Raw genomic sequence first — 17,507 nt, forward strand, 5'->3', positions numbered from 1 at the left:
GGGGGGGGGGGGTGGGGTTGGAATTCTTCTGTTTTGTATAGATTCATGATGCGACTCAGTCAGCCTATATATTCAAATACAAACTAAATTTGGTGGGTACCGGAAGTGCTCTTGGTGGTTTAGACCACTATCCTTAGAAACGATGAAGTCTCTTAGGTTACATATTCCTAGTAAGTTCTGATCATTCTGCGAAGGAGGGCCATAACTGCCATATACTTACAAATTGGTGAGCTGATCCGTAAGTCCTTCCATTGTACCCTGGTGTATATGAGTTAGCTTATTGAAGGAGAAATCACTGAAAACGGACAAATTGATAGTGACGTGTGGATAATCGGGATTAGAAAAATCTTGGCAAAGTAAACCTGCTAAGACTGCTGAGGTCAAACCTCAGTGACGTGACAAGAAGAGTGTTTGCATAACATAACTCCAAACCTCTTGATCTAGCGAACATCATGTACATAAAGTTTTCGGACCACTTTTTCTCACACTACTGCTTGGACATCAGAAAAATCAATGAAAATATCTAAACAAAAATTACTCACAGATATGTTAGATTTTGCATGGCTCTAAATGTTCCATTTTCAATATTTTCCAGGAGGCAACCACTCATGGAACTAAAAAAAAAAAAGTTTAGAAAAAGGAAACTGCTGAACAGTGCAATCATGGAAAAAGGTTTGAGAGACGAATTTTGTACTAGTTAAATTCTCTTTCTCTTTCGATCGGCTTTTTTTTTAAAGCCAGCAGAGTTTCAGTGAAAGAGCTGAATCAAGAGTGAAAGTACGTGTTTGTAGCAATTTTGTGTCAGGACGGTAACCAACCGCTAAAAGGACGAAAAACATTGAAATATATTGTTTTTGCTCACCGCAAGATTGAAATCGCAAGAAAATGACGCAACTTTCTGTCTTGATCCAGCGTTAACAAATTGACTAGGTAACTTGAGTAGAACAAGATCTGATGATAGTAGATAATTTGAAACGACTTATTTTAATTTTGAACAGAATTTACTAAACTTATTTTATATGACCAGAATTCACTAAACTTGTGAATTTAGAATTATGCGTGATATTATCATTATTATTGTAGACATTTAATTGTAATTAGTTCTCTTCACTCCATGGATTGATTTTACTCGTTAATAACTTTTTCTATTATTGTAAAGCGCTTGGGAGCATCTTCCTAAGGACCAGGCGCTATATAAATAAAATAAGATTAAAGATTAAAGATCAATTTTGAGGCGCGGTTATAAGTACGGTCTACTTTTGCGAAAAAAAATTACAATTGACGAAAAGGAGCATAATCGACCGTTCATGAAGCAAAATGCCCGGCAAAAGATGTTTTAAAGCCATGTAAAACATGGAATGCAATCTGAAGGAAATTTTAAGAGAGGTGGCGAATCGGTAAAGCGTGCACCTGGATGAAAATTTTTTATCAATAGCCGGGGCTTTAATCAACAAGGATTTGTGGTGGCCTATTACAATCGCACATGGCGTTTTCTAACAAGTTCTGAAGTCATTCGAGGAGTTTCTAGAGCTACTAACTTACAGTCTATTCATCTTGCGAAAGCCAGCGAAGAAGTCAGATGGCAAAGTAGGTCCAAGTGGATTTGATTCTATATCCCTGTAAAAGTACATAGTGAGCAGGATATCCTTAATAAACAGTTTTCCCGAATGGTGTATGGACAACTTCTTGAAAACTACAGGGAATAAATTATTCCATGCAGCTAGCCAAGTCAGTTAATTTCTAACTGGTCAGGGTAAGTTTAATTTACAGACGGGACTCTCTTATAAGTGATTAAAGCACGCCAGGTTTCGGGCTTCCTTTTCTCCAGCCTCGTTCTAAAATGTTTTTCCCACTCCCTTTCCTCCCAAGGCAGTTCGCCTTTCCTAGAAACAAATCACGATTGTAGATAATGTAATTCAGTTGAGTTGATAGCAAGTAAACGGCCACGAGTTTGGCCAAACTGTGGAAAAATCTTGATCGCATTTTTATAACTTCCTCCCAGCAACTAAAGCTAAGCCTTGGCAATTAATGCTCTCTATGAGTTTATGGAAACGAGCGAGAGGCATAAATGATCTAATTGAACAGATATACAGTAAATGGCTTGAACCCCGGGGTAACATGTGAAGGTGTAGTCTGATCGTCCGGTTGAGTTTAGTCCTGAGAAGGACTGTTGTCGGTGGTAGTGACTGACGTTTCGACAACCTGTGCGGAAGTCATCATCAGAGTCAAGTGGATGATTGTTGTCAGCAGAATGTTCTTATTCCAGTTCGTGTGAAATGATCGGTTGGTTTTGCCGTGATGTTATTGGCTGTAAGACTCAAGTGACGTAAGTCGGTCGTCATTGGTCTGTTTCGATCTGTCGGTAAAGTTAGGTCGTTCTTTTTCGGTCGTTTGTGATGTTTATGTCGTGAATGAGTCGTTTGTATGGAGCGATTAGTTGTTGACATCTGTTTAGGGGAGTCTGTTTTGGACCCCGCTATCAGACTTGACGCTTACAACTTTGAGACTGAAATTGTTGCATCGACAGGATCGTATATCACTTTTAACTGGCTGATGTTTTTTAATGAATCCAAGTAAACGGTAAGCAGCCAAGGAATTTTAACGTGCAACCGCGACTGGTGGGAGGGGGTGTGGGGGAGAAGTAATTTGCCTCAAGAGTCCAACAGTCCTTCCTGAACCAAAGTTTGGACTCCCCCAATCAAAAATTCCTGATCCGCCCCTGATATCACTGAGTCTATAAGTATGTGGAATGGAATTTAAGATCATACTTACAGTTTTCGAAGTAGAATTTTTCCTTTAAGAATGACTTTCGCGTCAGTGATTGATAAAAAGTTGTCTTTGATAAAGCTGTGCAAATAAGATAGAGGCTTCTTCATGAGTTAACCTAGACAGGGTTAGCATAGGTAATTCCTCGTAATTTTTTATGAATTTTGACTTGAAAAACGTCTTAGTGTCCAAGCTAGAAAGGAAACATTAGCCAGCTAAAAAACCGTGAATATTGTCTCAATATACTGGGTCATTACTTTGCAAATCAGACGTTTTTCTTCACGAGGAAATTCATATTTGCTCACGGTATCACACATAATGACAGTCTTCGGTGTCTGCATCCGATGTAAAGATAAAATGTGACGAAAAACCAATCTGTTTAAGACACTTTTAAAAACTCCAATATCATTTGAGGATAAAGATCAGAATCAACCTATGACTTCATTTATCTTTTCCAACGTATATTGCTAACAAAACTTACAGTTCAGACACACTTTCCGGAAGGTAGAAACTCCCTGAAATCGAGTTATTGGCAAGATTTCTAGGAAACAAAAGTTAATGCCAAAAATATGAAGGCTCAGAACACTACACTTATATCACATTTCCAATCTAAAAGTTGTACATTTAGTTACTCTTTAGTTTAGGATTTTTTTAGCAGTACATAGATTGGTGATTGTAAAAGCTAAGGTATTAAGATCAGCGAGATCACAGAAGCTGATTAAAACACATAAAATGTTCCAAAGATAACAAAAATGTAAAAAGTTACACAAAAAAATTTTATCCAGCTTGGCAAGAGTTAGGACAATCTGCAGCTGCAGACAGAAAATGCTTTTAATCAGACAAACATATCTCCCTACTCATTCATTACAATTAAAGGTATTCTTACATTATTCTCAGTTTATCCATATTCCTGAAAGTGTTGTGGGGAATCCGTCGTAATAAGTTATTCGATAAGTCTCTGGAATGAAAAAGTTAAGCATGACCATTAATTAAAGCTTGCAAATTGAAATACATGAGCAATAGTTCTTTTTACAGTTGTGGGCTTGGGGGCCAAGCCTTTGAACAGGAGTGAGGCTAAGGGTGACCTTGTTATGATAGAGATGTTGCTGCTTTTCAAATGCAAATTCTTTGTTATAATGCTAACTAGATACAGGTCTCTATCATAACAGGGTCACCCTAGAGTAGCCTCATTCCTGTTCAAAGGCTTGGCCACCAAACCCACAACTGTAAAAAGGACTATTTACTTCCATTTACTGCACTCTACAATAAAATACGTTTATACATAAAAGCAAATGATAAAAAATACCTACCTTCAGAGTGATTGATACAGTCTAGTTTTTTTTTTACTGTATGCTTACAGATAGTCAGAAGAATCGCATAGCGGAAAAACCTTAGAAATTCTCTCGATAAAAAGAATCTCTGCTTCCTTCCCTTTGCGTCAGGTATCTGATTATTTGATGTCTGGTCAACTATCCAACTCTGCTTTTAGAGTAGCAACCTAGTAGTCAAATGATTGTTTTCTTTTTTGCTACAAGATTTGTCCTAGTTTTGCGATCTGGCAACTTTGCGATCAAATTTCTATTACATATAGACATGCCTAAAGTAAATGTTACTGCAAATTCATATTCCTTTAATACATGTCTAATAATTATGGTAAGTTTTCATGAAAAGCTTGAAATGATAATAATAACGATGATAAACATAATCAGTGGCAGATCCAGGGGGAGGGTTACGGGGGATCTGGACCCCCCTATCAGGCCTGACGTTTACAACTTTGAGACTGAAATTCTTATATCGACAGGATCGTATATCACTTTTAAATGGCTGATTTTTTTAATTAATGAATCCAAGCAAACGGTCAGCGGCCAAGCAATTATAACGTGCAACCGCGACTGGTGGGAGGGGTGTGGGGGGTGTTGGGAAGAAGCAATTTACCTCAAAAGAGTCTAACAGTCCTTTCTGAACCAAAGTTTGGACCCCCCCAATCAAAACCTCCTGGATCCGCCCCTGGTAATGATAACTATCATAACAATAATGATAACAATGATAATACAAGCCTATTAATATTATCCCGAGCCTTTCGAATACTTTAAAATAATTTACTTACAGTATTTTCAAAACAGTCAGGTTCCTGAAGGAGTCTTCTGAGATCGACTTTAAAGAACAACTCGAAAGTTTTCTAAGACGGAGAATGAGATTTTAGTCAGATCTATGATGGCTAAATCAAAATCAATTAATTAAGTTGCGATGATGGTATCAATTTGAAAGCGTAAAACTACGCTAAAACATACTTCAGAAAACTAAACAATGGTTATATTACAAATGGTGTCATTAACTAGTGAAATTCAAATTAATGCAGTTTACTAAGAATCGATGGAAAGAGAGTGATATTCCATTTTATTTTTTAAAGGGTTTTTTTTAATCCAACAGATAAACCAAGCACTAGTTTCAAACAGCAAAACGTAGCTGAAACCGCAACTCAGTTCGCTTTGTGAAGGAAGATAAAGTTTCACTCACAATTCCATTGTATTGCTTGGGATTCCAATCGGAATGTACCCATGAACTTGACATTTAACTGACAGGCGTGTCCTACCGAACTTGGTACACTGACAGATTTTTTGGCTGCAAACGTCACTCTCGCAGGGTGTTATCATCCACAAGACCAAAATGACTTGTATCAGGCCGATAATCATTACTGTGTCCAAAGTAATCTGCTGGGAACAAAAAAACCTAATGATTCAAACACCGTTGCGGATGTGACGGTAGAAGCAAAGCTTACGTTAAGAGGAAGATCACTCAGAATGTTTACGGGTCAGTATATTTCCAATTTTGATGATCTTCGTTAGTTGTGGAAATAAACCTGTGTTTTTAATACAGCATAGTGAATATATCGCTCTACCAGTTTATAATAATGCTTCTTTCATCCCTGCGAGAAAAAGAGCCCCTCGTAAAAATCCACTGAAGTAGCCGTAGGCTGGGATGTGCACATTCTCAACGGTTTTCTATAAATGAATTGTTCTTCAGGGCATCGTGCAATAAGAAAGCTGCATTGTTAATATCAAAATGTCCTTAAATAGTTAAAGTTCATTGTCCTGTCAGACCACAGTTTTACATTTATCTTACATTTATTTAAAAAAATACGTTTAGCCTTAGCCCAAAAACTAGATGTGTACACAAGTAAATGCGTTATGCATCACGATACCAACCTGAATGTTCTCCACGGGTATTTGACTCAACAAATGACTTCTCTGAATACGAAACGTTGTTATCAACTCAGTGTCAAGCGCTGAATTGAATCAGGTCGGCTTTGATCAAGTTGAAGGGAAGTTTTAGAAACGCCCTGCACTTTAAAATTGTGACGTATATTCCTTTAGAGAAAGGATCGAAACTAATAAATTAGCAAACTGTTTTCTCACTAATGCACCATAGAGATATCGAATAATTAAGGAGAATTTAATGAATTTGTGACTCGGCAGTAGGGGAGTATTCTGATTAATATGAAATAACAGAAGAACTGAACAGAGTTGTGTGAAAACGTCAATGATATAGTCACATCCGCTTAGACAGCATCGCTAATTTAAGGATCATCACTCCTGAACCACTACTGAAGTGTTTACGTTAATGTTAAAAATTTTGGAAAATGTAATTAAAGAAACCACAATGACTTAAGTATGTTTAGTCATGTTCCGTGACACAATGGCCAATGCTGACGTGGACGCAGGTATTACGGAACAGAAAGGCAGTTTCGACACCCAGCATTGCCTAAGTTGATATCTTGCACGTGTTCAAAACTAAGTTCCAAATGTCAATAAACTATAGAGAAAATTAAGCTCTGAAACGAGAATGAATAAATAGGTGACAAAGGAACGCAGTCAAATAACACTATTTTCGCCTTCGGTCCTAATCTCATTAGCATGCAAATCGTTTACGAAACAGAAAATTACTGGAAGTGAGGAAATACTACATTGGCACGAGCATGTCAGTATTGTTCCCAGCAAACTGCTTGACAGGCAGTTTTTTAAGAGATATGAGATCGCTTCCTGTTTTGATGATAAACCTCTCCTTATTACTTTCGCTTCTTTGTCGTAATGATCTGATAATAGTATTCAAATTGTATTTAAAATCAAAAATCTTGATTTCCATAACAGATCGATGAGGGCTCCATGAAAATCTTTAACTGAGTAACAAGGTAAGAGATCTCTCGATTCAACCGGATGAAAGCATCCCGATGCACGAGCAATTTGAAAATTCTCTACCGTAGAAGCTGAATTTAAGAGCTCAAGAGATAAACATTTCAGGCCCATTTCTGGAGACTCTGAAGTGATTACAAGTCCATAAACCAGTTTTAGTTCGCCATGTATTTTTTTGAGATCGAGAAATGACTGATTATGAAATGCAAAAAGTAAAAGATCAGGAAAGAAAACAGAATAGATTGGATTTTGAAGTAATGGTTCGGGCTTGTAAAGTGCCATGAATTTTGACTCACAATATACTACTTGCTGATGTTCCTTCAATGAAGAAAACGATAGATATATGTCACGCGAACGGTTGTATTAATGACATGCGTAAACAATTTGAAATTGTAGATTTTCGGGTGATATCAATTCCATCGGTCATGACTTGAATATTTGGTCAATTTTTACCATAAGGGGCACAGGCAGCCCAAGCTCACTACTAGAAAAGCGGACTGACTCTTACCGTGTTTCGCAACGCTTTAATTTATAAAGGTTTGTATGGGATGTTATAATGTCTTGTTTTGAAATAATATGGACTTACCTTATTGCCTTGTTGTTTTCTTTGTTAATTCCTAGCGTCTCAGGCCATTTTGAAGCGTTTTTGGAGAGTTAGCGCTATGTTGGTGTTCAACTGCTAAAAGAAAGACATTTCCATTCGATGTTGATTGGTCGATCTAAACGATGCGGTCTCGACAAAACCTCTCGAGGGGACCAGGGGAGCTAACTGGTTTGTTTGTCGACTGCAAGCCGCTGGCTACCCTCGCCGGGCTTATTTTTGTTACCCGACATACTGTGCGATCGGCGAACGGGCCCACAACTGTTTCAACCAGACAAATTCGAAATTGGAAGGACGATCGATCTGGAGATAAAAGCATCGCTAGTGAAAGATCTGTTGGAGGAATTGGGAATGGAGTGAATGGAAATGGAACTGCAACATCTCTGCTTTGATTTTCTGGAGGAATCGAGACTGGTGGTAATTTTTTGGCGGAATTATTCGCTTCGGGCGACGGACACTTCTAAAATAGGTTTCCGACCTTGTCTTTCTTTTAGCAGTTGAACACTAACAGCGCTAACTCGCCGAAAACGCTTCAAAATGGCCTGAGACGCTAGGAATCAACAAAGAAAACAACAAGGCAATTAGGTAAGTCCATTTTATTTCAAAACAAGACATTTTTTTCTCTCTTTCAAAGCAAACCGATAACATCCCATGCAAACCTTTATAAATATAAAGCGTTGCGCAACACGGTAAGAGTCACGTCCGTTTTTCTAATAGTGAGCTTGGGCTGCCTGTGTAAGGGGTTAATTTTACACTTTCCCGCCATTAGGACTGATAACTTTCGTCCCTGAAATGAGTAAATAGGGTTAAATGTTCGTTCTTTTCAAAACGGTTCACTGCGACTGAGGATGAAGAACGATTTCTGAATTATTATAATAGATAACCGTCTTGATGACGGGGTTGTCGAATATTATATCTAGAGGATGTTTGTTATTATTCAAGAGAATGTAAACCGAGAACGCTAATGCCCCATGCAAACCCTTATTCCAATGACAATTTTTTTAAATCTAATTCTAGTGCGCGTTCCTGTGGTGTGACTCAGTTTTGAGAACAATAACTGCTGGTTAGTAGTTCTGTGATAAAATTTGATGTGTAATGTTTTACAGCCTGTGGTTTGAGGTTACTATGATGACATGTTTTGGTCAAGACGACAAAAATGTAAGTTGAGAAAGCGTAACCTCTGAGGTCTACTCTAGAGGCCTGAATTTCATCAGAGGGTTGACACGGACGAACTGGATATCTTGCAATGTTTGTTTCAAGTTAATTACCTTACAGATTATCGATTAAGTGACAAAAGCAATTTCAAGTGCAACGTAACACATTTTTAAAAGTGCATCGATACACCTTAACACGAGCGGAAAATTGACTCAGCTTTCTATCAACTTGTCTTACTTCTTTTTACTTGCCTCTTGATTTACGCGGAGATTGGAATAATAGTTATTTTCATCAATACGACATCGATATGTTGCGTCCTACGTTAAATCATGTTTCTATTTTTCTCTCTAATGGATACAAAGAAAAAAGATGAATCCGGCCAATCGCCAGTGGCAAACTATCGCCCTGAACTTGTTCCTTTTTGTTATCAGTGGAGGAGCGGGATATCCCTCCGGACTGGAATTTAAAAATGCATCAATCTGTGAAGGTTAGTTGTTTCTTTTCATTTTTATTGAGCCTGTTTTGTGAACTCTGTGGATTTTCCTATGTTATAAAAATGGATTATAAGTATGGTCGGAATTCGGAGTCGACTGAGTGAAAATTTCTGGAATAAGGCATCAAAATCTTAAATGGCTTCAAAAACTCTTACGGTGACATGCGAATGAAAGCGATAAATTAATAAACCAAACGTCAACGTCTTGGCTTGCAGCAGTTAGGGAGCAGTCATTATACATCGCCTGAATGGTGGAGGGGGGGGAGGGGGAACAAGAGGATTTTAGAGGGGGTATCATATGGTTTAAGGGATTGGAGGGAGATCGAGTTGGCACTTAAATAGTATAAAGGGAGGAGAGGGAACCATATATAATATTGATTGCCAACGAAGAGGGAACATCACAATACTACAGAGCCTTGTGGGGGATGAGGTAGATTTTATTAGGACACAATTAAATTCTTCCCCACCACCTCTCACCCTTGGCGATAGATAACAACCAGTATATTAGTCAACTTCAAAAATCAGACAAGCAAAATCGAAATAGAAGGGGGAAGGGGAACTGTCGCCTGACTTTCTCCCCACCCCTCGTTTTTTCGTTGTGTCGCACAATTTTACCGTCAGCCTTCCAAGGTGGATGCAGAAAGACAGAGTCAAGTGCATGGGTTTATTCAGAGCTTCAATGAAGGCAAATAATTTTAGGTTCTTTAGCAAAGACAGTTACCTGGTCACTAGGTTATCATCCTATCATAAATTTTTAACGTTCTCGAAACTGTTTATAATCTTTATTTTCTGACGAGTTTGCAAAACTTTCAAGATTGCATGGAAAACTATGATGGGAATTTAAGTGAAATTTTCGATTTCTCGGCAGGTCTTCATGACAATACCGCAAAAATCAAAATATCTCCATGGCCATTCATAGCGACTGGAACTGTCGGCAGTCTTAGTGTTACATTTACCCCCGGTAAGTTGATCACAGAGCTGTGGAGAATTATCAAAATGACCCGTACGGCCCCACGCGTGTAACCCCATAGAAAACCACTATGATAGTGAAAGTGGACGCGTGTAGAGCCGGACGGGTTGACGTGAGCCGGTCAGGATCGGAAATAGGATCCGACCCTGTACTGACACGACTATAATTTGCTGTAAAAGGAAGGGGGAAAAGAGAAGAGTTAAAAAAATCGCGTTTTTTCGATGAATTGTAAGGTTCTAGTCTGACTCGAAAAAAGTAAGGGAAGATCTTTTGCTGTAAATTTTTTTTGCAGTTGTCCCGGGCACGCTCGTGTATCGCGTCCTATTTATGCTCGTTGAAACGAAATTTTCAACCGCTGTTGATCATTTGCGCTCGGTCCGTGTGTACATACATATATACATACATACATAGGTTAATTGACCACTCCCCATTTCAGGACCAATATCCACCCATCCCACCCCAGGGGAAGACATCCACCACACAGTAGTCTCGTGCGTGGGAAATTAACGTCTCCTACCCCTAACCCTGCAGGACACGGGGCCTACGGTTTATTCGTCCTTATCCGAGAAGGCTAGAATATCTATTCATTTCTTGTTATAGAAAGGTAGCAAATTCTCCCCAGTTATTTTAAGACCATGAGTATTGGTCCGGCCGGGGCTCGAACCCTCGACCTCCCGCACAACACAATCCGGCGCACTAACCAATTGAGCTATATTCTGCGCGCCATGCCTCAAGCCAAATACTTTTTCGTCCGGCCCTCCCTCTCAGTCAATAGGTACATAGTATTTTAATTACAATTTATTATTAAGTCAGGCTCTGAGGGTTTCCTAGGGTAAAAATACAAACAATGGCACAATTCTATATAAAAGGAAGGGAATAAAAAGAAATGAAGGACTGAACTTAAAGGAAAGGAAATCTATATACATGATATATGTAGTCGTCAATACTGACGAGAAAATCTGTCGGTGCACCTTTATAACTGGGGCCTAATGGTAGAAAGTCTAAAGAAGGATTTGCCATCCAAATTGAGCCAATTACTTTAGAATTGTTTCAGAAAATAAGACGCAATAATCACCATGGTGAATCAATAGCATGAAGACTGCTTTCCTTTCAACTCCTCGCCACGCGAGTGTCGACTGTACCTTATGAATTAAATGGCTAATGCTTTTATCTCCTCCAGTGGTGGATGTCCTTGACGCGAACGTGAAATACATATTGAGGTCAGAATCGGACGGCAAAATTATCTTTAAAGGGAGCGATGATTTTTGTAAAAATTCACGACTCGAAGAATTATGCAGTTTACCTGCTCAAGGTAAGTGGTCTACAAAGGTGTATGAAAGATAACTTCCAACATAAAATTAAAGCTACCAAACGATGCAGTGGCGACCAAGTTCGCCCTATTCTAGAAGAATAGAAGCTTCGAATACAGCAACTAAATACAGACTTCAGTATATGTTATAGTCTTTGCATCTGTATTTTTCTAACTCAACATATGTATGTATATATATATATATATATATAGAGAGAGAGAGAGAGAGAGAGAGAGAGAGAGAGAGAGAGAGAGAGAGAGAGAGAGAGAGAGAGAGAGAGAGAGAGAGAGAGAGAAGAGAGAGAGAGAGAGACAGAGAGAGAGAGAGAGAGTCGTTAATGGAACTCTCAGGCCAACAAAGGTGGGGTTTCCACACACCCTGGACGATTTTTCGTTCCAATGCATTGATCAGGTACAGGCCCCTAGTGGCTCTGTAGAGATCGATAGGCTGTGAATCACAAAATAGGCTTATTGGAGTGCTCAGTTGTTCCCTTTGGCACCCCATGGTTTGAATAAAAGAAAGAAATTTCATTGAAAAATAGAATTTGCTATAATTAATTTTCCATCTTATATTAGGCGCTACTAATTGATCGTTCAAAGGCCCCTTTCTTGGATTTTGTCGGCCCTTTAGGTGTGGATTGGACTCAGAGGCCCTGCCAAGGGATCTTATTATGATTAGTATCATTTAATGGCCCCTCCAGGGATTTTGTTGCTAATTTGCCCTTTCGTGCTCCAAAGGCCTTGTTTTGGAATTTTGTTACGATTTACATTTGTAGTAAAAAGTGGGCCTTCCCTTTTTTAATGCTCGCCGCATTGCTTCTTTGCAATTGGTTACGCCACCCATATTAACATATTTAGTATTCTTATCTCTTAGTTTTTGGGGTTTGTTTCTTTTTTTTTGTCCATTGCTTTCTTTGTAATTAGGTTTTTTGTTTATTAGCACCAGTTCATTAGTCGTTATCTGTAATTACGTAATCATTAGCACTTCGATCGTATTTAATGCTCCTTTTTTATTTCAAAAGTTGTAAATGACTGAAGAGGTCTCTGACCGAAACGTTTTTTATTACAATTTTTATATTTTTTACGTCAGAAGTTGTCCATCCTCGCAATTTTTTTAAACTTTCTACACACACACACACACATACATATATATATATATAACGTGTGTTAGAACATGGCTAGCAGAGTCGCGCAATAAAATTAATTATACGTGAGCGTGCTCAAAATCCCGATAGTGCACGCTGATAGCGTCAGCAAATCCGACTTCGCCAGAACTTTTTTTTTCGCGCGAGCGGCCATTGTTAGCGCGGGGAAAAATAATATATTTCGCGACAATAATGAATACAAACAGAATCTCGGCCTACTAGTCCGGAAAAGAAGACAATGTTTCGACCTTTTCCCTTGGGCTAGAGCTCTTAAATGAGGCAGAAAGAGAGAAAAACAAAGGAAAAAGAGACTCGGAAACAGCGCCGTCACGATTCGCTTCAACTGATATTGTTGTCCGTTTTTCGCGTCGGATTTGATGCACAATTCCACCGGCTATGTTCTAAAACAATTAGTTCATGCTTTCAGCTGTGCACTATCGAGTTATGGAGCACGTGGGAAGTTTGGAGAGCACTCAAGAAGCTAGAGTTTCCCTTGGCTATCGCCTCGGGCAACTCCTACGCTTCTTTCGTGCTCTCCAAACTTCCCGCGTGCTCCATAACTCGATAGTGCACGCCAAAGCATGAACCAATTGTTAAATAAGCAGAAAAAAATAAATCGACTAAATTTCATCCCTACAGACCTGTTTTGTGGTTGCTCACTCATCAGGGGATTTTAATGACAGAATAACGCAGTATCATTGCCTATATACTATACTAATTAACATAATTGATTTGGTGCGAAAAGTGTTAAGTCAGCTGTTGCGTAGGAGGGCTTTGTTTCAAATCGACTAAGAACCCTCAACCGTTTGAAGAACTACTGGACTTTGAGGACGACATGCTTAAAATGATACAGTCTGTAAAATTCAAGCAGGTGAGCAACCCTTTCCTCAACTAACTCAAAGAAGATATCAACCGCACCAAAAACGAACCCAAGTTACTGGCCCCAGCAGACAAAACTACTAACTTCTACAAACACCAGCCCGCAACATACGACGATCTACTAGCAAAAAACGTAACGAGATCTTACAAAAATGCCCTCCCCACAACAACACTGGCAGTCCATAAAACAAACAAAGACATCGTGACAAAACTGCAAATCCACGACAGAGTAGACACTACAGCCAACAAAGACGCATTTATAGCACTTAAAGACCACATATCGAACTTCGCAAATAAACCAACATGCCGCCTCGTCAACCCGACGAAATCCGAAATAAACAAAGTGAGCAAAACGATACTCGACCAAATCAACACCAGAGCTGTACTACAAACATGGCTAATATAATCAAAAGCCACAATCAGAAAATCCTAAATGAAAACGACGAGACATCCAGCGAAAAGAAATGCAACTGCAGAAACAAAACGTTTGCCCTCTTGACGGCGCGTACCTCACCGGAAACAACATTATCTACGAATCAACTGTCACAACAACTTCTGGTAACGCAAGGAACTACATTGGAATGACAGAGCACGCATTCAAAACAAGATACAACAATCACAAACTCTCTTTCAAAAACCGAAGATACTCACATGACATTGTACTTTCAAAACACATTTGGGACTTAAAGGAGCGAGGCAACGACTACAAGATCAACTGGCGCATCATCAAAAGGGCAAGCGCATACAAAGGCAAACCATCTCGCTGCAACCTATGTTTGGCTGAAAAACTTTGCATCTTGACCGCTCAAAATGCCTCTCTCTTAAATAAGAAATCTGAGCTTGTGACGAAATGCCGCCACGAAAACAAGTTTTTCACAGCATCCAATCAGAAGAAGCGCGCGCGTGACGACTTCTAACCGTCCTTGAATGTTAAACATTCATAACCGTTTACTTCTCGTAGACAACTCTCGGTCTTATGATCGCCTAGAGAGTGGAACTCGAGTAACTAGTAATAATTTCCTTCTTTCACATATATATATATATATATATATATATAATGTATATGTTGTAGTTCAAATTTATACTTGGTTCAAATTTCATTTTCCTTTGTACTCGATTATGTTAATGTCTGATAATGAGTTTGAAACAAAGGAAAATAAAATTTGAACCAAGGATAAAATTGAACCACAACATATACGTAGGAAGTCTGCGTTTTGATTTTTCTGAGCGTGATACAATGCTCAATACATAAAAGTAAGGCGTAATATATTTTGAGTTAGAAAAATGCAAAGACCACGCTTTCATCCTACACGCCTGTTTCGTGATTCTTTACTCATCAGGGGATTTTATTGATAAGAATATTCGTAACCATCTTTTAGATACTTTGCAAATTTGCATAAGAGGCGCGGCGATAGATTTAAGTGCTTTGTTCAGTTATTGCACATTAACGCTTTGTTTCTGTGGCGGCATGAGGACACAAGTTCATTACGTTTATTGAGTGATGACATCAAAATTTAAAGTATCGTTGTGTGCATCAAACATTGATTTTTGTTACCTTTGATGTGAATAAACATTATCTAAGAGAAGAGGTGTCTTGAAAACTCAGTAGTCCTAGAAGGAAAAAGCCTAAGGTTTGAGCTGATAGTTTATCCCGATGTTATAAAGCTGCTTAGTTGTATTTGTTCAGGCTGCTGCTATTTTTCCGTTTTTTTCTATGGTTATTCCTTTTTTTTTTTTTTTCCATGTACCCTTTTCTGATCTACCTGTTTCTTTTCTTGTAGAAACTCACGTATTCACTTACTCAGACAAATTGGTGCGGGCAATTCCATCATTTTTCAAGGTGATCTATTCAGTAACATTGGCAAGGTTTTAACACGCCGATAAATTTCTCCCTTCGCTTCTGTTCACATTTATTTTTCTGTTGTCTGGCCATTCAGGAATTTAGTTGTTCTCAGATATTTCCTAGCATTAATAAACATTACAGTAAGATCCAGTTGATTTGCAGAAGTTATAGCGTTAAGAAACGAGAAACAGGTTAAACCAATATTTGCGCTCGATTGAAAGTCACACTTCTTTCTTTCTCTTTTCTTACCAGATGCTGACTTTTAATGCAAGACTGCAATTGTTTAACCAGGATGGTATCATGTTTCTCTGTCTTGATGTAGTTGCTATGGCGCACTAGTTTGAGACCAGCAAGGGATAACAACCAAGTGAAAGATTAGGAGAAATGCGAGAGACAACATTTTCTTTCAGAAGCTCCTGTTACATCTCTAATAAAAAATAACTTCATCACTAACATGATAAAAAACGACAATTAGTTAAACTGCTAGCTCAGAACGGCAGGAGCATTATAAGTAGAACGTAAAATATTTAGTTTGGTATATAAAGACACGATAATCCTCTGAATAAGTTTAGATAATTAATTTAAACTGCCAAATGAAAATAAATTCACTTCTTAATCTTACTTTTACGGCTTCTGGCTTCTTATGCCTTTCCATTCCCCCCACCCCCCCCCCTCCCTCTCCCTCCCTTCAATGTCATTGACGACAAGAAGCAGAGCCTTCTTTTGGAGGAAGGGTGTGAATCGAATTAATATGGAATCCAATTTCTTAATTAAGAATGAAAAAAGAAAAATTAGCTGCGTAGTGTTTTAACCTTTGTGTCCCTTATTTTGGTCTTATTTCATCATGGAGCATTATCTTTAGCAATTATTCGCCGAATGCGAGGTGAATATCGTTGAATAATCCCCGAGACGAAGTCGAGGGGATTATTCAACCCGAGACGAAGTCGAGGGGATTATGCGACAATATTCACCGAACCTGAGGCGAATAATTGTTTTAGTATAATTTCAGAGCTGAACAACAGAGAAAATTCTAAAATCATAACATTTTAGTAACATTTATTAACATTTTATTTTAACATTTTATATGAACCACGCGGAGCGGTTTATATAGCGTCATCTAAGGAACCGCTCGACCAATCAGATTGCTGGAAACTCCTTGCTCAGCTCTGAAATTATATTAATACCAATTACAAATGATCGCCAGTCAAGGAATTACGCTGAGAATTTCTCCAGTCCAACTAAAGCTTCGGTGCAGTTGATCTATCTGCGGACTTTGGAGGAAGCACCAAGTGTAAGAAGCTTAAAAGAGTCCAAAAGTTTGCGAACGCTTCGTTGGCACCCCTGGAAAATCTTTCTAATTCAAATTTATACGACTTTGCCATTTTTTTTTTCTTTTCTTTCTTTTTTTCATTCGGGCGAACTATTCTTCTCTCTTGGTTGCCCGAACGGCGTTAAAGTAAGGAGAAAGAAAGAAAAATTAACCGTCATGCGCTCACGTTAACGAGAAACCTAAAGTTTGGTTATTTCATGTTGTTGTTTTGCCGAGAACGGCAAAGAAATGTACCAAAATGTTAAAAGCACGTGCAGGGCGATTGTTTTTACTCATTAAGCCTATTGTTTTCTGCCGTTCTCGCTGTCGTCGCCGTCGTCGTTGCTTAAGCTCCCTAATATTAACTTGGAGGCTGGCACTGTCATTATTATGCATATTATGTTTTGCCGTTTTTATTTTAAATTTGGAATATTTCACAGGAATAGTTCATTTGACCTATGATTGGTCCAGGTGTTTCTTTTCCTTTTATTATTCAAACTTTCTTTCTTTAAGAATTAGCATATATATAGATATGTATTTTGTTTTTCTCTCTGTTATTGTAACCGGTTTTGGATGAAGTTTTGGATGAGGTTTGCTATAATCGTGTAAAAACTTCAGGCAGAAGCTAGCGCATTTGTATAGGTAATCACATGATTTCGAGTAGAATTTGGAATAAATAAGCACGAGTAATTTTTTTCAAAGACTAACAAAATTGCATGAGCCCGTAGGGCGAGTGCAATTTGTGGTCTTTGAAAAGTTTTACAAGTGCTTATTTATTCCAAATTTCACGAGAAAATCATGTGATTATGTATTAATAATATAAATGAAAAAATACGAGGTAGCTTCT

The 17,507-nt window shown here is 38.4% G+C and overlaps 2 protein-coding genes across 11 annotated transcripts in view; one reads left to right on the forward strand and one right to left on the reverse strand.

Annotated features, from left to right (window-relative positions):
* Positions 1-7,672, reverse strand: part of LOC111344950 (uncharacterized) — a 20,248-nt gene extending 12,576 nt beyond the window's left edge. For 3 of the 6 annotated variants that reach the window (XM_088757598.1, XM_088757597.1, XM_088757594.1), the window contains exons 1-9: positions 5,973-6,264; positions 5,284-5,477; positions 4,874-4,945; positions 3,653-3,724; positions 3,248-3,307; positions 2,773-2,847; positions 1,543-1,617; positions 543-614; positions 221-295 (exon numbers count right to left, since the gene is read on the reverse strand). In XM_088757598.1, coding sequence (XP_088613724.1) covers positions 221-295; positions 543-614; positions 1,543-1,617; positions 2,773-2,847; positions 3,248-3,307; positions 3,653-3,724; positions 4,874-4,945; positions 5,284-5,459 — 677 coding nt within the window. In that variant the 5' untranslated portion in view covers positions 5,460-5,477; positions 5,973-6,264. Of the gene's footprint in view, positions 1-220; positions 296-542; positions 615-862; positions 952-1,542; positions 1,618-2,772; positions 2,848-3,247; positions 3,308-3,652; positions 3,725-4,873; positions 4,946-5,283; positions 5,481-5,972; positions 6,265-7,542 lie in introns of those variants that run through there. The other 3 variants (XM_088757595.1, XM_088757596.1, XM_088757599.1) reach the window with 3 other exon arrangements.
* On the forward strand, positions 6,851-15,972 carry LOC111344957 (uncharacterized). 5 transcript variants are annotated; one of them, XM_088757600.1, is made up of 7 exons: positions 6,851-6,955; positions 8,575-8,620; positions 9,075-9,199; positions 10,074-10,166; positions 11,356-11,487; positions 15,290-15,348; positions 15,604-15,972. In XM_088757600.1, exons 3-7 carry the CDS (start codon positions 9,082-9,084, stop codon positions 15,688-15,690), a joined length of 489 nt encoding a protein of 162 aa, XP_088613726.1. In that variant the 5' UTR covers positions 6,851-6,955; positions 8,575-8,620; positions 9,075-9,081; the 3' UTR covers positions 15,691-15,972. The 5 variants fall into 5 exon arrangements, with proteins under 5 accessions (XP_088613726.1, XP_088613728.1, XP_088613727.1 ...); XM_088757602.1 differs by lacking the exon at positions 8,575-8,620 and adding an exon at positions 8,664-8,715 and having other exon boundaries at positions 6,857-6,955; XM_088757601.1 differs by lacking the exon at positions 6,851-6,955 and adding an exon at positions 7,801-8,142.
* The last annotated feature ends 1,535 nt before the right edge of the window (positions 15,973-17,507 follow it).

This window comes from Stylophora pistillata, chromosome 4, assembly GCF_964205215.1.
Source record: "Stylophora pistillata chromosome 4, jaStyPist1.2, whole genome shotgun sequence".
Classification (NCBI taxonomy): Eukaryota; Metazoa; Cnidaria; class Anthozoa; order Scleractinia; family Pocilloporidae; genus Stylophora; species Stylophora pistillata.